Source organism: Protopterus annectens, chromosome 8.part0 (genome assembly GCF_019279795.1).
Source record: "Protopterus annectens isolate FY-2018-M chromosome 8.part0, PAN1.0, whole genome shotgun sequence".
Classification (NCBI taxonomy): Eukaryota; Metazoa; Chordata; order Ceratodontiformes; family Protopteridae; genus Protopterus; species Protopterus annectens.
In genome coordinates this window covers 799,380,535-799,395,747 of record NC_056741.1, presented here as the reverse complement: position 1 = coordinate 799,395,747, position 15,213 = coordinate 799,380,535, and the positions used below count along the sequence as shown (strand labels likewise).

General features: G+C 40.2%; 2 protein-coding genes across 2 annotated transcripts in view; one reads left to right on the top strand and one right to left on the bottom strand.

Annotated features, from left to right (window-relative positions):
* PLXNA3 (plexin A3) overlaps positions 1-15,213 on the top strand; it is a 1,436,523-nt gene that overhangs the window by 1,387,637 nt on the left and 33,673 nt on the right. Inside the window, exon 29 of the mRNA XM_044080266.1 lies at positions 14,143-14,312. Coding sequence (XP_043936201.1) covers positions 14,143-14,312 — 170 coding nt within the window. The remainder of the gene's footprint in view (positions 1-14,142; positions 14,313-15,213) is intronic.
* On the bottom strand, positions 3,074-4,030 carry LOC122807946 (prolyl hydroxylase EGLN2-like). The gene is given in 2 exon segments (XM_044078983.1): positions 3,074-3,791; positions 4,026-4,030. Coding segments are annotated over 2 exon segments (660 nt in total). The 3' UTR covers positions 3,074-3,136.

The following is a 15,213-nucleotide window of genomic DNA, read 5'->3' as shown; positions in this document are numbered from 1 at the left end:
TTTACAAAGCCTTTCACTCTTGATCCTAAACGGTGAACAGATTTCTACGTGTAGCAGGTGGTGGAGCTAGCTCTAAAAAGAGCTGTTTTAGCCCTGTGGGCAGCTGGAGCTCTATATAGAGCTGTTACAGATCTCTATGAGCTCTGAGAAGAGCTGTTTTGTGTTTAGAATGCCCTTTTGGGCAGATGCGGTAGTTCTAAAAAGAACTGTTTTGTTTGGTTCACCGAAGCTGTGTCTGTGCCTCCAGCTGGTCTTACCGAAGCTGATACAGATTTCTGTGAGCTCTGAGAAGGGCCGATTTGTGTTTTGAATGCCCGTTCGGGTGTTGGTGGTAGCTCTAATAAGAACTTTTTTGTTTTATTCTTCAATGTGTCTCTGGTTGCTCTTACCAGAGCTTTTACAGATCTCTGTGAGCTCTGAGAAGAGCTGTTTGGTGTACTATGAGCTCTGAGAAGAGCTGTTTGGTGTAAGGTGCAGATCCACGTGAGCTCTGAAAAGAGCTGTTTTGTGTATGGACACAATGGGCTCTGGGAAGAGCTGCTGTTGTGTCCTTCGGCGTTCCGCGGTGGTGTCGATCTCCGTTGTCCTTATTCTTGAACAGATCATCAGTTCTTTTGCTATGTGTGAGTCCTAAAAAGACTATTTGTGCGCTCCCCAAGCGCTGGTCAGAATGACCTGAGAGCTGTTGCTGTGCTGCTTTTATGCTACTGTGGAGGGGGCGTGGTTGAGAAATGTCCAATGAGAAGTGACTAGTTGGGGGTGTGGCCTTAGTAGGCCTACAAGGTGAAGACGGACCTGGTTGGAAGCATCTCATTGCTCTTATTTAGTTCCTTTTTATTAACCAGCTACTTGTTCATATGTGCCATTCCTAACCTCTAGCAATGCGTTGGAGCCTTTTGCTTTGTCATGATTATACCTATGTTTGAAAAACTGTACTAAAACTTAAATTTAAATGTAACCAAAAAATAAAAAATAATAAAAAATAAAAAATAAAAATAAAAAATTAAGATTAAATTTAAAATTAAACTGTAAAACTCTGGAGTTAATGACCATAGTTCTAAATTTAGACTTGCCACTACCATCTGTAAAACAATGGAAGCAAGCTTGGTTCTGAAAAAGATTCTGAGATGTCCGGCGCTTTCGGGGCAGATAGGAAGGTAGCCTGTCTGCCGCTCCTTCATCAGGGAGAGCATACATTAGGTAGTAAAAAGTTAACTGTAGTTTGATATTGAAATTTTACCTTTTAAATTAAAAATAATTAAAAGTTGAGCTAACAATTGTAACTTTTGTGAAGGCTGATACATTAACTCACTGTAATTTTAGTTCTGCTTATAAACAATTAATGTTCAAAAAATGAATACATTATGCCTTATACCAGTGAGAAGACAGTGAGTGAAATAGATCGCATATCTTACTAGGAGCCGATTAGTTGTAGCCAGCATGGTTAAGTGCCCTGAGGTTCAGGACTGGGGTGATGGTCTCCATGTAGTTGAGACCCGGAGGGTGCCTTGCTTCAAGTTGTATCTGCCAGATAAGTTATTTTTTCTCTAATCTTGAATTGAAGTCCCCATTGAAAGGGATCTTCTCCAGCTGTTCGTGTATCAGGAACTTAAATCTTTCATGTCCTGTTTTTTTTGTTGCATGTGTTGCTAGTTTATTTGTCGGTATCTTGTGCCTGATGTCGTATAGGTGTTTGGCAATCCTGGTTTTGAGGGCATTGATGGTCTTGCCCACGTAGAAGGCTTGGCATTTGCAGCAGTTTGCTCTGTAGACCACACCCTCTGTGTTGCAGCCTCCGAATGCTCTTGTGGTTATTGTTTTTTTGTTGTTGGGGCAGTAGAAGCGGTCCGTGCCTGCCATGTATTTACAGTAGAAGCAGGGGGATAAGTCGCTACACGGATAGGTGCTGTATCTGTCGAGTTGTCTTGGTGAGAGTCTCTCGAGGTGGTCTTTTAGGTTGGGTCCTCTTTTCATCGTGAACCCTGGTGCTTCAGGAAAGATGTGTCCAAAAGATCTGTTTGAAGTGATGATGGTCCAGTTTTCATGGATGATCTTTTGTATGTCCTTATAGTCTGTGGAGAAATGTAAAATAAAGTTGAGCCTATATTTGTTTTCATACCTGTTTTTAGTCCCTAGGCTCTGTTGAAGTATGAATGTTTTTTCCTTTCTGTTGTTCGTGATGGGGTCCAGAATCTGGTGTAGAGTCCTGTCCGTGTAGCCTCTGGCCAGGAAATCATTTTCCAGGTCTTTAATGTTGTGGAGAAAGTCGTTAAGGTCTTTGGTGATTCTGGAGATTCTGAGTCCCTGTGATTTTATCACATTTCTTTTGAGCTTGTATGGGTGCATGCTGCTGCTGTGGAGTAAAAAGTTTACTCTTGTAGGTTTCCTATACAAGTTGTGGTTGAAGTCGTTGCTGCTGGTGTTCTTGGAAAGGAGCAGGTCCAGGAATTCGACTTGTATTGGGCTAGTTTTGGTGGTGAACCTGAGGAAGCTGGTGCTGCTGTTGATATGGTCTAGGAAGTCCTGTAGTTTCTGGGGGGTCCCATTCCAAACTAAAAAGATGTCGTCAATGAAACGGAAGTAGCACCCCATGTCCTTGTAGAACTCCGAGTTGTATACGTGGTCTTCTTCCCATTTTCTTAAAGCCGTGTTAGCTAGGCTTGGGGCCATGGCTGCTCCCATTGCAATTCCTGTGGTTTGTCGGTAGGTTTGACCATTGAAGCGGAAGTAGTTGTTGTTGAGAATAAGTGAGAGGATTTTTCCAAATTTGTCTGTTTCTCCACTAACTGTTGCATTGTCTTTGTTGTAGGCCTCTACCATCGCCCTGATGCAGTAATCATGTGGAAGCACTGTGTAAAGGGCCTCCAATTATATCCAAAAAAGAATAAAGGCACCAAAGCCATACTTTCTGCATGCCGTTTGAGGTGAAATTCTGAATTCGGAAGCCTGACTTCCGATCTACTTGTTCCTTGGATAAAATCCAGGTGCATCACTCGAGGTCCTCATTCCAGTCTTCGGGGTTTGGATGTCTTAAAAAAAACAGAGAACCAACAGTGATGGACACAACATTTTGATCAATAGCAGCATAATGTACCACAGCTCCACTCCACGTGAGATGACCTTCTCTGGTGGCTCATTAGGTTGAGTTGGTTTGAGTTACAGGGACTTGAACTCCTTTCTGCCCAGCAGCTAGACAATACTTGTCTTTGGCCTCTGCTCATTCTTTTCCATCAAAATACCAGGCTGTGATGGCATACCTTGTAGAGTAGGCAGGCTTCACTTCATGAGGATTTCGTCTGTCTGACCAAAAGAGTAACAGTCTATCAAAAACTGGCTCAATATTAGCAACTACAGATCGACCTTCTGGATAAATCTGCAAAAGACTACCATGAATCTTAACATCCCAGTCTCGGTTCAAGTAATAAATACAGGTAATGCAGCGCCCATCCCGGTTTGGGTTGTCCACATGACGTACGTACCCTGTTCCATTACCAGGATAGCATGCAACCATGGCCTTAGTCCTCCCATTGATGATATAGCTTCCAAGTTTGTTGGCACAGTACATGATAAGTTCGTCAATTTTAGACAAAAGGATCCCAATATTTTCACAGCCAGGTTCCTTCCCTTCCACCCATGCTATCTGGTCTCCCCTAATGTTTTTAGAGGGGATAGTCCTTTGGCTGACAAGCTGACCATCCCTAAACTTGCCACTCCGGTTTAGCATCTCCACATCTGTCAGAATACGGGACCTGAGTTCTTCCCCAAGGAAGAAGTTCGTTACTGAACGAAACCTAGGTCATGTTCGTTTGTTGTTTATCTAATAAACTGTATTGGATTATTCTTTACGCCTTGGATTTGTTCTGGTTACAGTCTGTTGTATGCTGGTTGGCTGTAGACGATTTCTCCTGGTTGCCTGGACATCCTTGTTGTTTTTTATCAAATGATCCTTCACACAAATGCCATAGTAGGTAAGGCAGGGTACAACGTATTCCAGGGCTAGCCGCTGTGGGGTGCACACAACTGACCCCATTCTTAACAGGTCTCTGCACCACATGGGTACTGAATCCATCTACTTTGGTACTGCTGTCATTCTCTACGCACTGAGATGCTGCTTCACCGCTGCCGTTCCCTCGTCTTCTTTTACAATTATCACTGCATTAGCTCCCTGTGCATAAATCCTCCTCCGTCTTATTTACAAGTCCCGTGTAACCTGGCAGGTGCTTCACGCTTTCGCCGTCCCCGTTAACCTCAATCCAGTTTCTTTTCAATGCCGGTGTCCCTTCGTTCAGTCTTAAAACATTTCCATCCAAAAGAAAGCTTCCTGCTTCGCAAGACTCGGAATGACCCCGTACGAGCTCTGCCCCGCAGTCTTTGGTGATCATGCTCGGAGTAGTACCCACTCCCTTTTCACGGGCAGACTCCTTCTGCTCGGTGTCTGGTGCCGTTGTTGCTGCCGGCTGAACCGCTCCTGACAAATCCGCTAGTACTGCTGCCCTGATCTCACAGTCTGCAGACATGTAACCTTATAAAAACCATTAGCATACTCGTCAGTCGAATCCGCTGCATTGTTTTTGTAGCAATAAAGTAAAACAGAAATACTCTGATGCCTTGTCCGTGTCACTCCAACAACTATGTAGTCCGACCGAACTGTCGTTCATAAGCTTACGTGAGTCTAAAATGAGTAGAGTGACTAGCAGTATCCAGGGCCGGCAGCGGCTTAATAATAGTCCTGAGGTAGCGGTACTGCTAATATTTAAATTAACCGAATACCGGCGGCGGCCCCTGAAGCTGACACAAATTTGTAACAAAAATTAAAACCCTTTCACAACCAGCACCTTAACCTATATATATATATATATATATATATATATATATATATATATATATATATATATATATATATATATATATATATATATATATATATATATATATATATATATATATATAAATATATAAACCTTGCACCAAGGAAATGTAGTTTTCCAATTTTAAGGGTAGTGCACACTTTCCTTAGGGAAGAACACAACTTCTTATGTAACATCCATGTCAAAGATCAATTTGCATTATTATTAAACATAATAAAAACAGGATTCAAGGTGGTATTGTTTGTTTCAGCTGGGGTTTATTAAGTTAAAACAAGAGACAAGCACTCTTGGCCTTGTCAGAGCTTCATCGGGTCCATGGTGTGGACATGAGCAAACAGGGTAGCTCATATTCATATCACATCTCAGATGCTCAGGTAAGAGCCGCCCTCTCCAAAGCAAAAAAACACAGCATCAATGGGACCAGACGGTGTCCCGGGCTGCGTCCTACATGAACTCCAAGAAGAGCTAAACCCAAACATAAAACTACTGTTCAATCTCAGCCTTACTACAGGATATGTGCCCAAAGAGTGGCGTACAGCAACAGTGGTCCCACTCCATAAAGGTGTTGCCTCAACGGATCCTGGAAACTATCGCCCCATAAGCCTGACTAGCTTGGTCTGCAAAGCTATGGAAAGGATCATCATGGACCTCATAAATAAAGATATTGGGGACCTACAGACACTGGATCCTACCCAGTTCGGCTTTGTTAAGGGCAGATCCTGCCTCTTAAACCTGGTTGATTTCTTTGAAACAGTCACCAAGGCCATTGACGAGGGGAAGGTGGTCCACACAGCCTACCTGTACCTCGCAAAAGCCTTCGATACAATACCCCACTCGGGCATTATAGATAAGCTCACCAGCTTAAATATAAACCCCTGTGTCACTAGATGGATTGCAAACTGGCTCAAGGACAGAACCCACATGGTTAGAATTGCTGGAGCCATGTCAGACTCCAAACCAGTTACAAGTGGTGTCCCACAAGGCTCAGTGCTGGGACCTCTCTTGTTCGGTATATATTTCTCAGAGGTACAGGCCAACACGGAAGGACTGTGGCTGACCAAGTTCACAGATGACTGCAAACTCGGCGCCATAATCGACTCTCCAGCCGACACAAGCATCCTCCAAAAGGGCCTCATAGAAACAGACAACTGGTGCCAGAGCCATGGCCTAAAGCTAAATGCCAAAAAGTGTATAGTCATCCCCTTTGGCAAAAACAAAGTGCCCACAAATTACCACATAGGTGGTAATCCATTAAGTACAGAAGAAGTAATTAGGGACCTGGGGACCCAAGTTGATAGCAATCTCTCATTTGACAACCACGTGGCCAAAGTGGTTAGAAAAACATTTTATATAGCCCACCTAATCATGAAGGGATTCACATCTAGATCAGGGGAGGTCATCGTGCCTCTTTACTCATCCCTCATCAGGCCCATAATTGAGTACAATGCCCCTTTTGGGATTTACCTTACCAGACACCTGCAGCAACTGGAAAGACCCCAAAAGTACCTCACCAAGAGGATCAAGGGGCTCAAACAGATGCCATATGCTGCCCGGTTAAAGAAACTCCAGCTCTACTCAGTGGCATACCGCCTGCTCAGAGGCGATCTGTGCCTGACATTTAAAACCATGTCCAACCCGGAATTAATGGACATGCTGCACCTCAGAAAATCCAAATCCCATCGAGCTACGCGCTCGAGAGACTTGGACCTCAGCACTGAAATAAATAGGACATACTGGAGGGACAGATTCATAACCCAGAGGCTCCCTTCACTCTGGAATAAAATCCCAGTCCAGGTTAGGCAGAGTCCCTCATTGACTCTCTTCAAGAGGAATCTTGATGAGTGGATGGGAGATCGTAGGTTTACCCCAGGTATCACTTCTGTGTCACTGTTAGACAGAGGCACAGTATACTAACCTCGAAAAAGGGCATAGCAAAATAAATTTAAAATGGGTGGCGAAAGCCAAACACATTCTGGCTAGGCTTATAAATGCCGTAGGGCAGATAGCCTAGTATGAACCTATGAACCTATGAACATATGTAGAGAGGAGAGGTGAGTCTGGTAGTGGGGTGTAAACTGAAACATCACTGTGACAATCATTCATCTCCTGGGGAAAGTGTATATGCTGGTCGACTGCTGCATTTCTTGACCTTTCCTACAACTGAAGATTCAGGAGTTCTCTCTAGTCAGAGTTCCAGAAGTGAAGTACCTGAGAGAGTGCCTTGTTTACCATATGAGGACTGCAGCCCTTTCCCTGGTCTGCTGCATCCGTCAGTATAAGTGGTAGGAGAGGGTGGCTGCATTCTCTTTTATGTAATAAGCCAGATTACATTATTTCCTTCTTCTGATTCTGTAACTCATTGTTGTAGTCAGAGAAGAAAATACTGACTCATCTTTCTTGCTATGTGATAAGTGAGAAGGGTATGGCTTTATGTTCCCATGTGCTTATAGTACAGGAAACTGTCCTAGTACACATCATGGAAGTTTGTTTATTTAGTTAGCTGTTTAGTTACATTTTCCTTTGTTAGTGAGTCAAAACATTAATCAGTTCATGTTTTATCTGAAGAGTCTGCATATTCATAGGTTCATAGGTAGGTACTAGGCTATTGGCCCTAGGGCCTATACAAGCCCAGCCAAAATGGTACCCTGGCTTTTGCCATCCAAGAAAATTATTTTCCTGTGCCATTGTCGAGCAGAGCCACATTCAGTAAAAGGCCACAGTTGTCCATCTCCATTGCTCCAGTTAAAGAGTGGTTGGTAGTCATTAAGCAATCTCTTGTTAATATCAAATATCATTCCATGGGGGGCATAGCATGGGCGGTGACTGATTCCCTTGCTTGTTTTCAGAATGTATTACCCATTTTGGAAAACTGGATGTAGGTCCATGCCTTCTCTATGCCATATTGCTTGATCAATGATTCCAGGAGTTGGGTCTTCTCTGGTATCCTGGTGGTTCATGACTCAGCCTTTTGAGAACTTGGCTTTGGCTTCCTGGGATGTTTAATTCCACAGCCTTTGATACTTTATAACAGTTGTACAATTTTACAAGCAGTTACCTCCTGTAGAATCTCATTCTAGTCAGTTATGATAAATGAGTATTCACTTTATTAGCTCATCTGTGAAGAAGCCTTCTGTAGTGAATGGCTGTTGCATACTTCTGGATATCTCTCCATCCTGTTGATATAGATGGCTCTTCCTATAATTCAGACATGTGCATAGTTTATTATATTTGGATTTTTTTAGTTTGTTTTCCTGTCTCGCAGGTTGCCTTCATGTAGGAGATGGGTGTCAAATTGAGTGACAAAGTAACAGAATGTGTCTTGCTAGATCATAGAATAACATCATAGTGTGTGGTATCTAGAAATGAACATGCACCAAAATGAGAGAACATTCAGAAATATGATCGTGAAATATCAGGAAAAGGAAATGTAATAATTAGCCTCTGCGAAAGGCCTTCTCACTGATAAACTGATATGGTGAATGCACATCTCCTATATAAACAAGCAGTAAGAATGGAGTTCAGGGAAAAGTGAATGAAAGCTGGATTACTGTGTTATGAATATGTCACTACATTAAATCTTTGGGTCTAGAGTTCATACCAGATTTCCGAATCCCTTTGGGAGTTTTGCAGACTAATTAAGTGAAATAAAAGTTGTGTGTTTATAAAGGGGATAAGAAGTCTGTAAGCAGCCCCTGAAGAACACACACACCCACACACCACCAAAATCACCATCGGATTTGGAGTAATCTGCTTATTTTCCTGGCAGTCTTGACTTTCCATTATTGAAACTGTGAAGATATAGCACTGTTAAACTGCTTCCTTAACTTGTGCAGTGAATGCAGCCTCTACATTAATAGCACTGTTAAACTGCTTCCTTAACTTGTGCAGTGAATGCAGCCTCTACATTAATAGCACTGTTAAACTTCTTCCTTAACTTGTGCAGTGAATGCAGCCTCTACATTAATAGCACTGTTAAACTGCTTCCTTAACTTGTGCAGTGAATGCAGCCTCTACATTAATAGCACTGTTAAACGTCTTCCTTAACTTGTGCAGTGAATGCAGCCTCTACATTAATAGCACTGTTAAACGTCTTCCTTAACTTGTGCAGTGAATGCAGCCTCTACATTAATAGCACTGTTAAACGTCTTCCTTAACTTGTGCAGTGAATGCAGCCTCTACATTAATAGCACTGTTAAACGTCTTCCTTAACTTGTGCAGTGAATGCAGCCTCTACATTAATAGCACTGTTAAACTGCTTCCTTAACTTGTGCAGTGAATGCAGCCTCTACATTAATAGCACTGTTAAACTGCTTCCTTAACTTGTGCAGTGAATGCAGCCTCTACATTAATAGCACTGTTAAACTGCTTCCTTAACTTGTGCAGTGAATGCAGCCTCTAAATTAATAGCACTGTTAAACTGCTTCCTTAACTTGTGCAGTGAATGCAGCCTCTACATTAATAGCACTGTTAAACTGTTTCCTTAACTTGTGCAGTGAATGCAGCCTCTACATTAATAGCACTGTTAAACTGCTTCCTTAACTTGTGCAGTGAATGCAGCCTCTACATTAATAGCACTGTTAAACTGCTTCCTTAACTTGTGCAGTGAATGCAGCCTCTACATTAATAGCACTGTTAAACGTCTTCCTTAACTTGTGCAGTGAATGCAGCCTCTACATTAATCTGATTGTCCATTTAAGACCTGCTTCACAGTTTTAAATGTGCATGTTGGATGCCTTAGCTCTCCCACACTTTACAAATACAGTTTATTGTATGCTTGCAATTATTGTGTGGGAAAGGGTATTCATTTATTGAAATAATTTGACTTTTACAAGGCAAACTAATTTTTAGATGGAAGAAGTAACACTGGAAGCACATTCAGAGAAGAAATATAATAACAGTGCTCACTGCTGGACAATTGGCCATGTTAATTTAATGTTCAACCTACCCTCCTCTTCTCAGTTCCTTTTCTTAATAACCACTTACCTTGTCCTTCTATACTATTACTTACATCTTCAGAATCTCATTAAGGAGGCTACTTTTACTAATATATTGTATAATTTATTGCTCCTACTTTTTCTTTATGACTACTTGTATACTAATATATTGTATAATTCAGCTGCCATCTTTTTCTTTATGATGTATTGCAACTGCATTTTGTATTGTACTTATTGTATCTGTATATTTTGCACTTTGTTATGAGCGAATTAACTCTTTGATTATTCTCTGTACTGCACCTGTAATGTTCATTGTATACATTAATTTTTGTATGTGTGATTTTGTTTGTTTACTCGGAGCTTATCTCCCCGGGCCTCTACTGTAAATGGACATATATCCAGTTAGACTAGCCCAGTCAACAAATGTAAAATAAATAAAAATAAATAAATAATAATAAATAATTTATCCATGCCTGGCATGATTTATCCATGAAGTGAAGCTTAATTGGTTAAAACAGGCATGACCCATGGATCCAGCACTGATTATCACTAGTATATACTCACCATGTTTAAAAAAGATATTCCTTGCCATTTGTTAATTGCTGTATTAGATAAGAACAGTTACTGCAGACCTTCTGCTATACTATACAAAATGATTGAAAGGAGATGACTGGGCATTCTTCCTGCAAGGAAAGGATTCAGAGGGGACACCTGGCAAGTGCTCTGAATGCACATGTATGTTTTTAAGCATGTCCATTTGTTCAGTTTGCTTTTTCTCACTCTTGGTTTGTTACTGAATTCATGTGCAGTCTTTTTTTTTAATTGTTTCTTCTTCTTTAAAATAACAAGTGAAATTATAGGCAACCACTCTGAAAGCTAAAATGAAAGCTTTATTTTAACATTTTGATAACTATTCTTTTGGAACTTGTCCCTGGAAGCAGGTTGTCTTGATTATTCTTTGCAACTAAATGCATATTTTTGCAGTAGTAAATCTACTTTATCACTATTAAATAGACCCCACGTAACCAATCAAATACAAATTTACATGGTTATTTTTAGAAGTGATGTAAAAGGCTTCATTATTTTGGAATGGATTGCTTCCTAATCTGAAGTATTATGTTCATAGCTGCTGTGATTTTCTTAATTAAAATGTGTCTTGAAATTGAATTTGTCTATAAGTGGTCTTGTATTTAATGGTAGGTGGATTCTGTGTAACTGCAAATGAAGTGTTCTTAGTAGCTTATTAAACAATGACATTGAGATGAAAATGCAGACATGCATACATGCATATATACATGCATACATATACCCATACATATACACATTAGCAGTGCCTACACGTCAAAGTCATTGAAACCTTCACTGAATTACATAGACCTTTCTTTAAAGATCTTGCCTTAATGCCACAGTTAACAGTATAGTTTGCAGTCTGCCAGCAGGTGTTTATCAGAATGCTCACATGTTTTATTTTTGTTTTCTGCTTTGTAAAATAGGTCCTGATTTAATTAACTTTTGCTGCATTTTTTATTCATATCATATATATAATTGTCTGATAGTCAGTTGGAATTATAAATATATTCATACTATATGCACAGTTTTAATTACTTACATTTTAAATATAATTCAAGTCCACTTCTTCCTGCTGTGAAAATAAGTTGCGATAAAAAGCAATTATCATTTCAGTTTTGAAAGGAAAAATTGAAGTCAAACAATAGCTGAAGTCTCTTGTTTCATTATTGTCTCTGTTTTTCCTCTATAAAGAGATAAAGTCTTTTATTACAATAGTGTTATTAAGTATCTCTGTTTGAATAAAAGAATAAGTGGAATGTGACTACAATCAGTTGGCAGTGCAACAACAGGCTGAGATTAAAAAAACAGAACCGTACCTGGGTCACCTTCAAAAATCTTAATTATACTGTGGTGTGGGTACAATGGCATCAGCAAATAGTATTTGACAAGGCAATAAAAATAATGATCGACATGCAAGTGATAATACAGTATTCAAGAATGACAGTTTAATGCTGGGAAAAAACTCATTCAGAATATTCAAAATGATAACAGCTGAGCAATACTACCAAATTAATATATGAAAGGTAAGCACAATAATTTTTAACCCAGATAGCACCATAAAACTATCCCTGCTTCTTTTACTATCTCAGTGTTGTCTTTTTTTTCACTTTGGTCAAGTCAAGTCTCAGCCAACTAAAGTAGCAAACTGCAAAATTAATTTATTACAATTAGCTGCGGTAGCATTGTCGCCTTATAGCAAGACGTTGTCCCATTCGATTCTCAGCTAGAGCGTCTTCTGTGTGGAGGCATACGTAAATGGGGCTTGCCTTCGTTGAAGGTTGTGCGTCAGGGCTGATAACCCGGTACGTAAAAATCCACTACCAATCATTAGCAGACCGGAGTTCTGCTGTGGCGAGCCCTAAACGGGAAAAGCCGAAAGACACAAACACATTAAGTTATCAAATCTCCAGTAATCATCAAATGAATATCATATCTCAGGTCCAATGATGTTTCAGTCTCCATTCTCAAATGACTAAAATTCACCCCTCTATAGTCCCTACTCCAGCCTTTGAACTCTGATCTTTGTAACTCTGAACTGCAGTAAAGTGTGGTCATGATCTTTTAATGTGCTGTGAAATCTTGACCTGCATTAAACTTGTCTGTCTAGTCACCTGAACAATTCGCATTGCCATTTTAAAATGTAGCCAGCACCAATACTCATCCCTTGAGTAAGCATCTTTTCACATGTGGTTCCACATATTGATATGTACCACCCATCTGTTTAATAAAGGGCATGTTAAAACATCCATTTCTATTGCCTCTTCACCTGATAAGGCTATCACCATGCTATCTGTTCTCATTATATTTGTAGTAGGATGTCACCAGCATGGTAACCATTTGAAATGTCAAGACCCACTGGATCAAGTCCTGAAATGCGGAGACTGAATGGCCAAAAGATTGGACTTAGTATATATAAGTCCAAGATGGCCATTTCTCAGAGTATTCCCTTCTCTGTGAACTATGGTGATCTTGAAGATGCTGTATATAAGTTTGGGGGAGGGGGGAGGGTGCAGGAGGACTTGCCCCCCTACAAAAAGAAGTTTTAAGGAGAAGAGTGATCTTACATATTCTCTGTTCTCCTGTGTTTTCAGTCTTTTTTTTTGGCATGTTAGTACTTGGCATTTCGAGTGCCAACATTTCAATAGGGAGCCCTCTGTAACACTATAATCTATAGTAATTTAACCCGTTTCACTTTTGCTAACAAGTGGACCCACAGTCAACATAAACATGCTTCTCTTCTTCTTTTCTTATGAAATTTCGGAGTCCTCCTCCCCCACCATAGCCTGTGTTACCCTCTTTCTCATTTCTCCTGTTATTGCTATTGAGGTTCTTGCTCTGCCATTTTTATTTCCTCACAGTTGTAACTCAGATTTCCATAATGTCTGCCACATCTACTCCACTATACAATACCACTATACAATAAAGTAACATGAAAACCTAGCAGCATTCTTATTCTTAAAACTCCTTATATCAGTGTACACTTTTGTTACAGTGGCATGTTTTATTTTCTCATTTTGCTTAAAGTTTTGACTGTCATAGCCCATACCAAATTCCACCATCTTATATCTCTCTTTCTCAGTTTAGAGAGTACATTTCAAAGATCTGTTGAAATATATTCTTTCAAAGCACATTAACAGTATCACTGAGGCACAAACGATCATCTTTATCCAGTACAATTAAACCATTCTGTTCCTTTTAAAGACAAATAATGGCATTGCCTTCTAGGTCCTTGGTTATAAAATATTTTCAGTTTCATTTAAAAGCACATGGATGAATGAATAAGCAGTGGATCTGTAAAGAACAGTAATGCACAGTGCAGTGCAACAATTTTCTACTAGAAATTTAGGGAGTTAGATGTTTAAGTCTGTGAAGCATTCTGAGCCTGTTAAGGTTATTAAAGTGTGCTTTAAAGAAAATGCTTAGAGAACAGCATGCAGAGGAGGATGTATTTATTTTAAAAAGATGCATTTAAGTAAATCTGATACTGAGTAGGTGACAATATGATCATAATATTACATTCATTAATGCTTAGAGTTCATGCATTATTTATGTATTTCTATAGTTATTTATTTTATTTGGTTTACAGATTTTTTATCCCACATTACAGATTTTTTATCCCACAGAATGTGTGAAATAAAAATGAACAGGCAATAACTGTACTGATAAATTTACCCAGAAATGCAGGGTTGACAAGAATGACTTTTACCTAACAGCTATAGATGCTTCTCCGTGATATTGTTTAACAAGGTTGCTTTTTCTCTCATGCATAGGGTACATTGCAAAAGTTTGTGGATGATCTGTTTGAAACTGTGTTCAGCACTGCACACCGGGGCAGTGCGTTGCCCCTTGCCATCAAGTACATGTTCGATTTCCTGGATGAGCAGGCTGATCGTCGGCAGATCTCTGACCCTGATGTCCGTCACACATGGAAAAGTAACTGGTAGGCTTGAATGCTGTTAATCATGGGTTCACTGTTACTATGGCACTGAAGATGTTGGTTAAACAACAGCCACTCCTGTAACTTCATGAGCTGTAACTTCCTGTTACCCCTGTTGCATAATTTTGTAGTTTTGCAAAACTTTCTAACTGGATTTCTTTGTCCCTTTCTTTGTCATCCACATAGCCTAGTACTGCCTACTCATAGTAATCTTGGCAAATTAAATGTATTTATTTATTTAACATTTGTTTACTGGGAAAGTCTGACTGGGACAGAGCCCGTTTTCAGAGGAGGGCCAGGGAGAAATGCTCCAGTTGCATGTCTTTGGAATGTGGGAGGAAATTGGAGCACCCAGAGGAAACTCATGCGAACACAGGGAGGAAAGGCAGACTCCACACAGAAGACACCCCAGCCCCAAGAATCAAACCGGAGAACCTTTTTCTGAAAGGTGAAAATGCTAAATGCTGCACCATTGCGCTCCCCCAGGGGTCGTGCAACTTTAAAGAATCTGAGCCACACTTAGAAAAGTAATAGAGGTACATAAGTGATCCTCAGAGATTAACACCACTGCCAGATAGATTCAAACTAACTGATATCAAGCAGAGGACACTGCTTATGCTTTCTGGCTGTGGAGTCAATATAATAATCACAATTTTTTTTGTTTTGTTTTTTGCATTTGCTTTCTGGGTGGTACAGTGATGCAGTGGTTAGCAATGCTGCCTGACATCAATTGGTTCTTTGGTTTGGTTTTGTGCAGATGTACGCTACCGTAAGTCTGGATTCTTAATGTCCTCCCTGTCTCCACAGGGATTTTCATCAGGTACTCCTGCTTCCTGCCTTATTCCCAGTACATATCATTGGGTGACTTGGGGATTCTCTAAATTGCCCATATGTATGTGTGCAG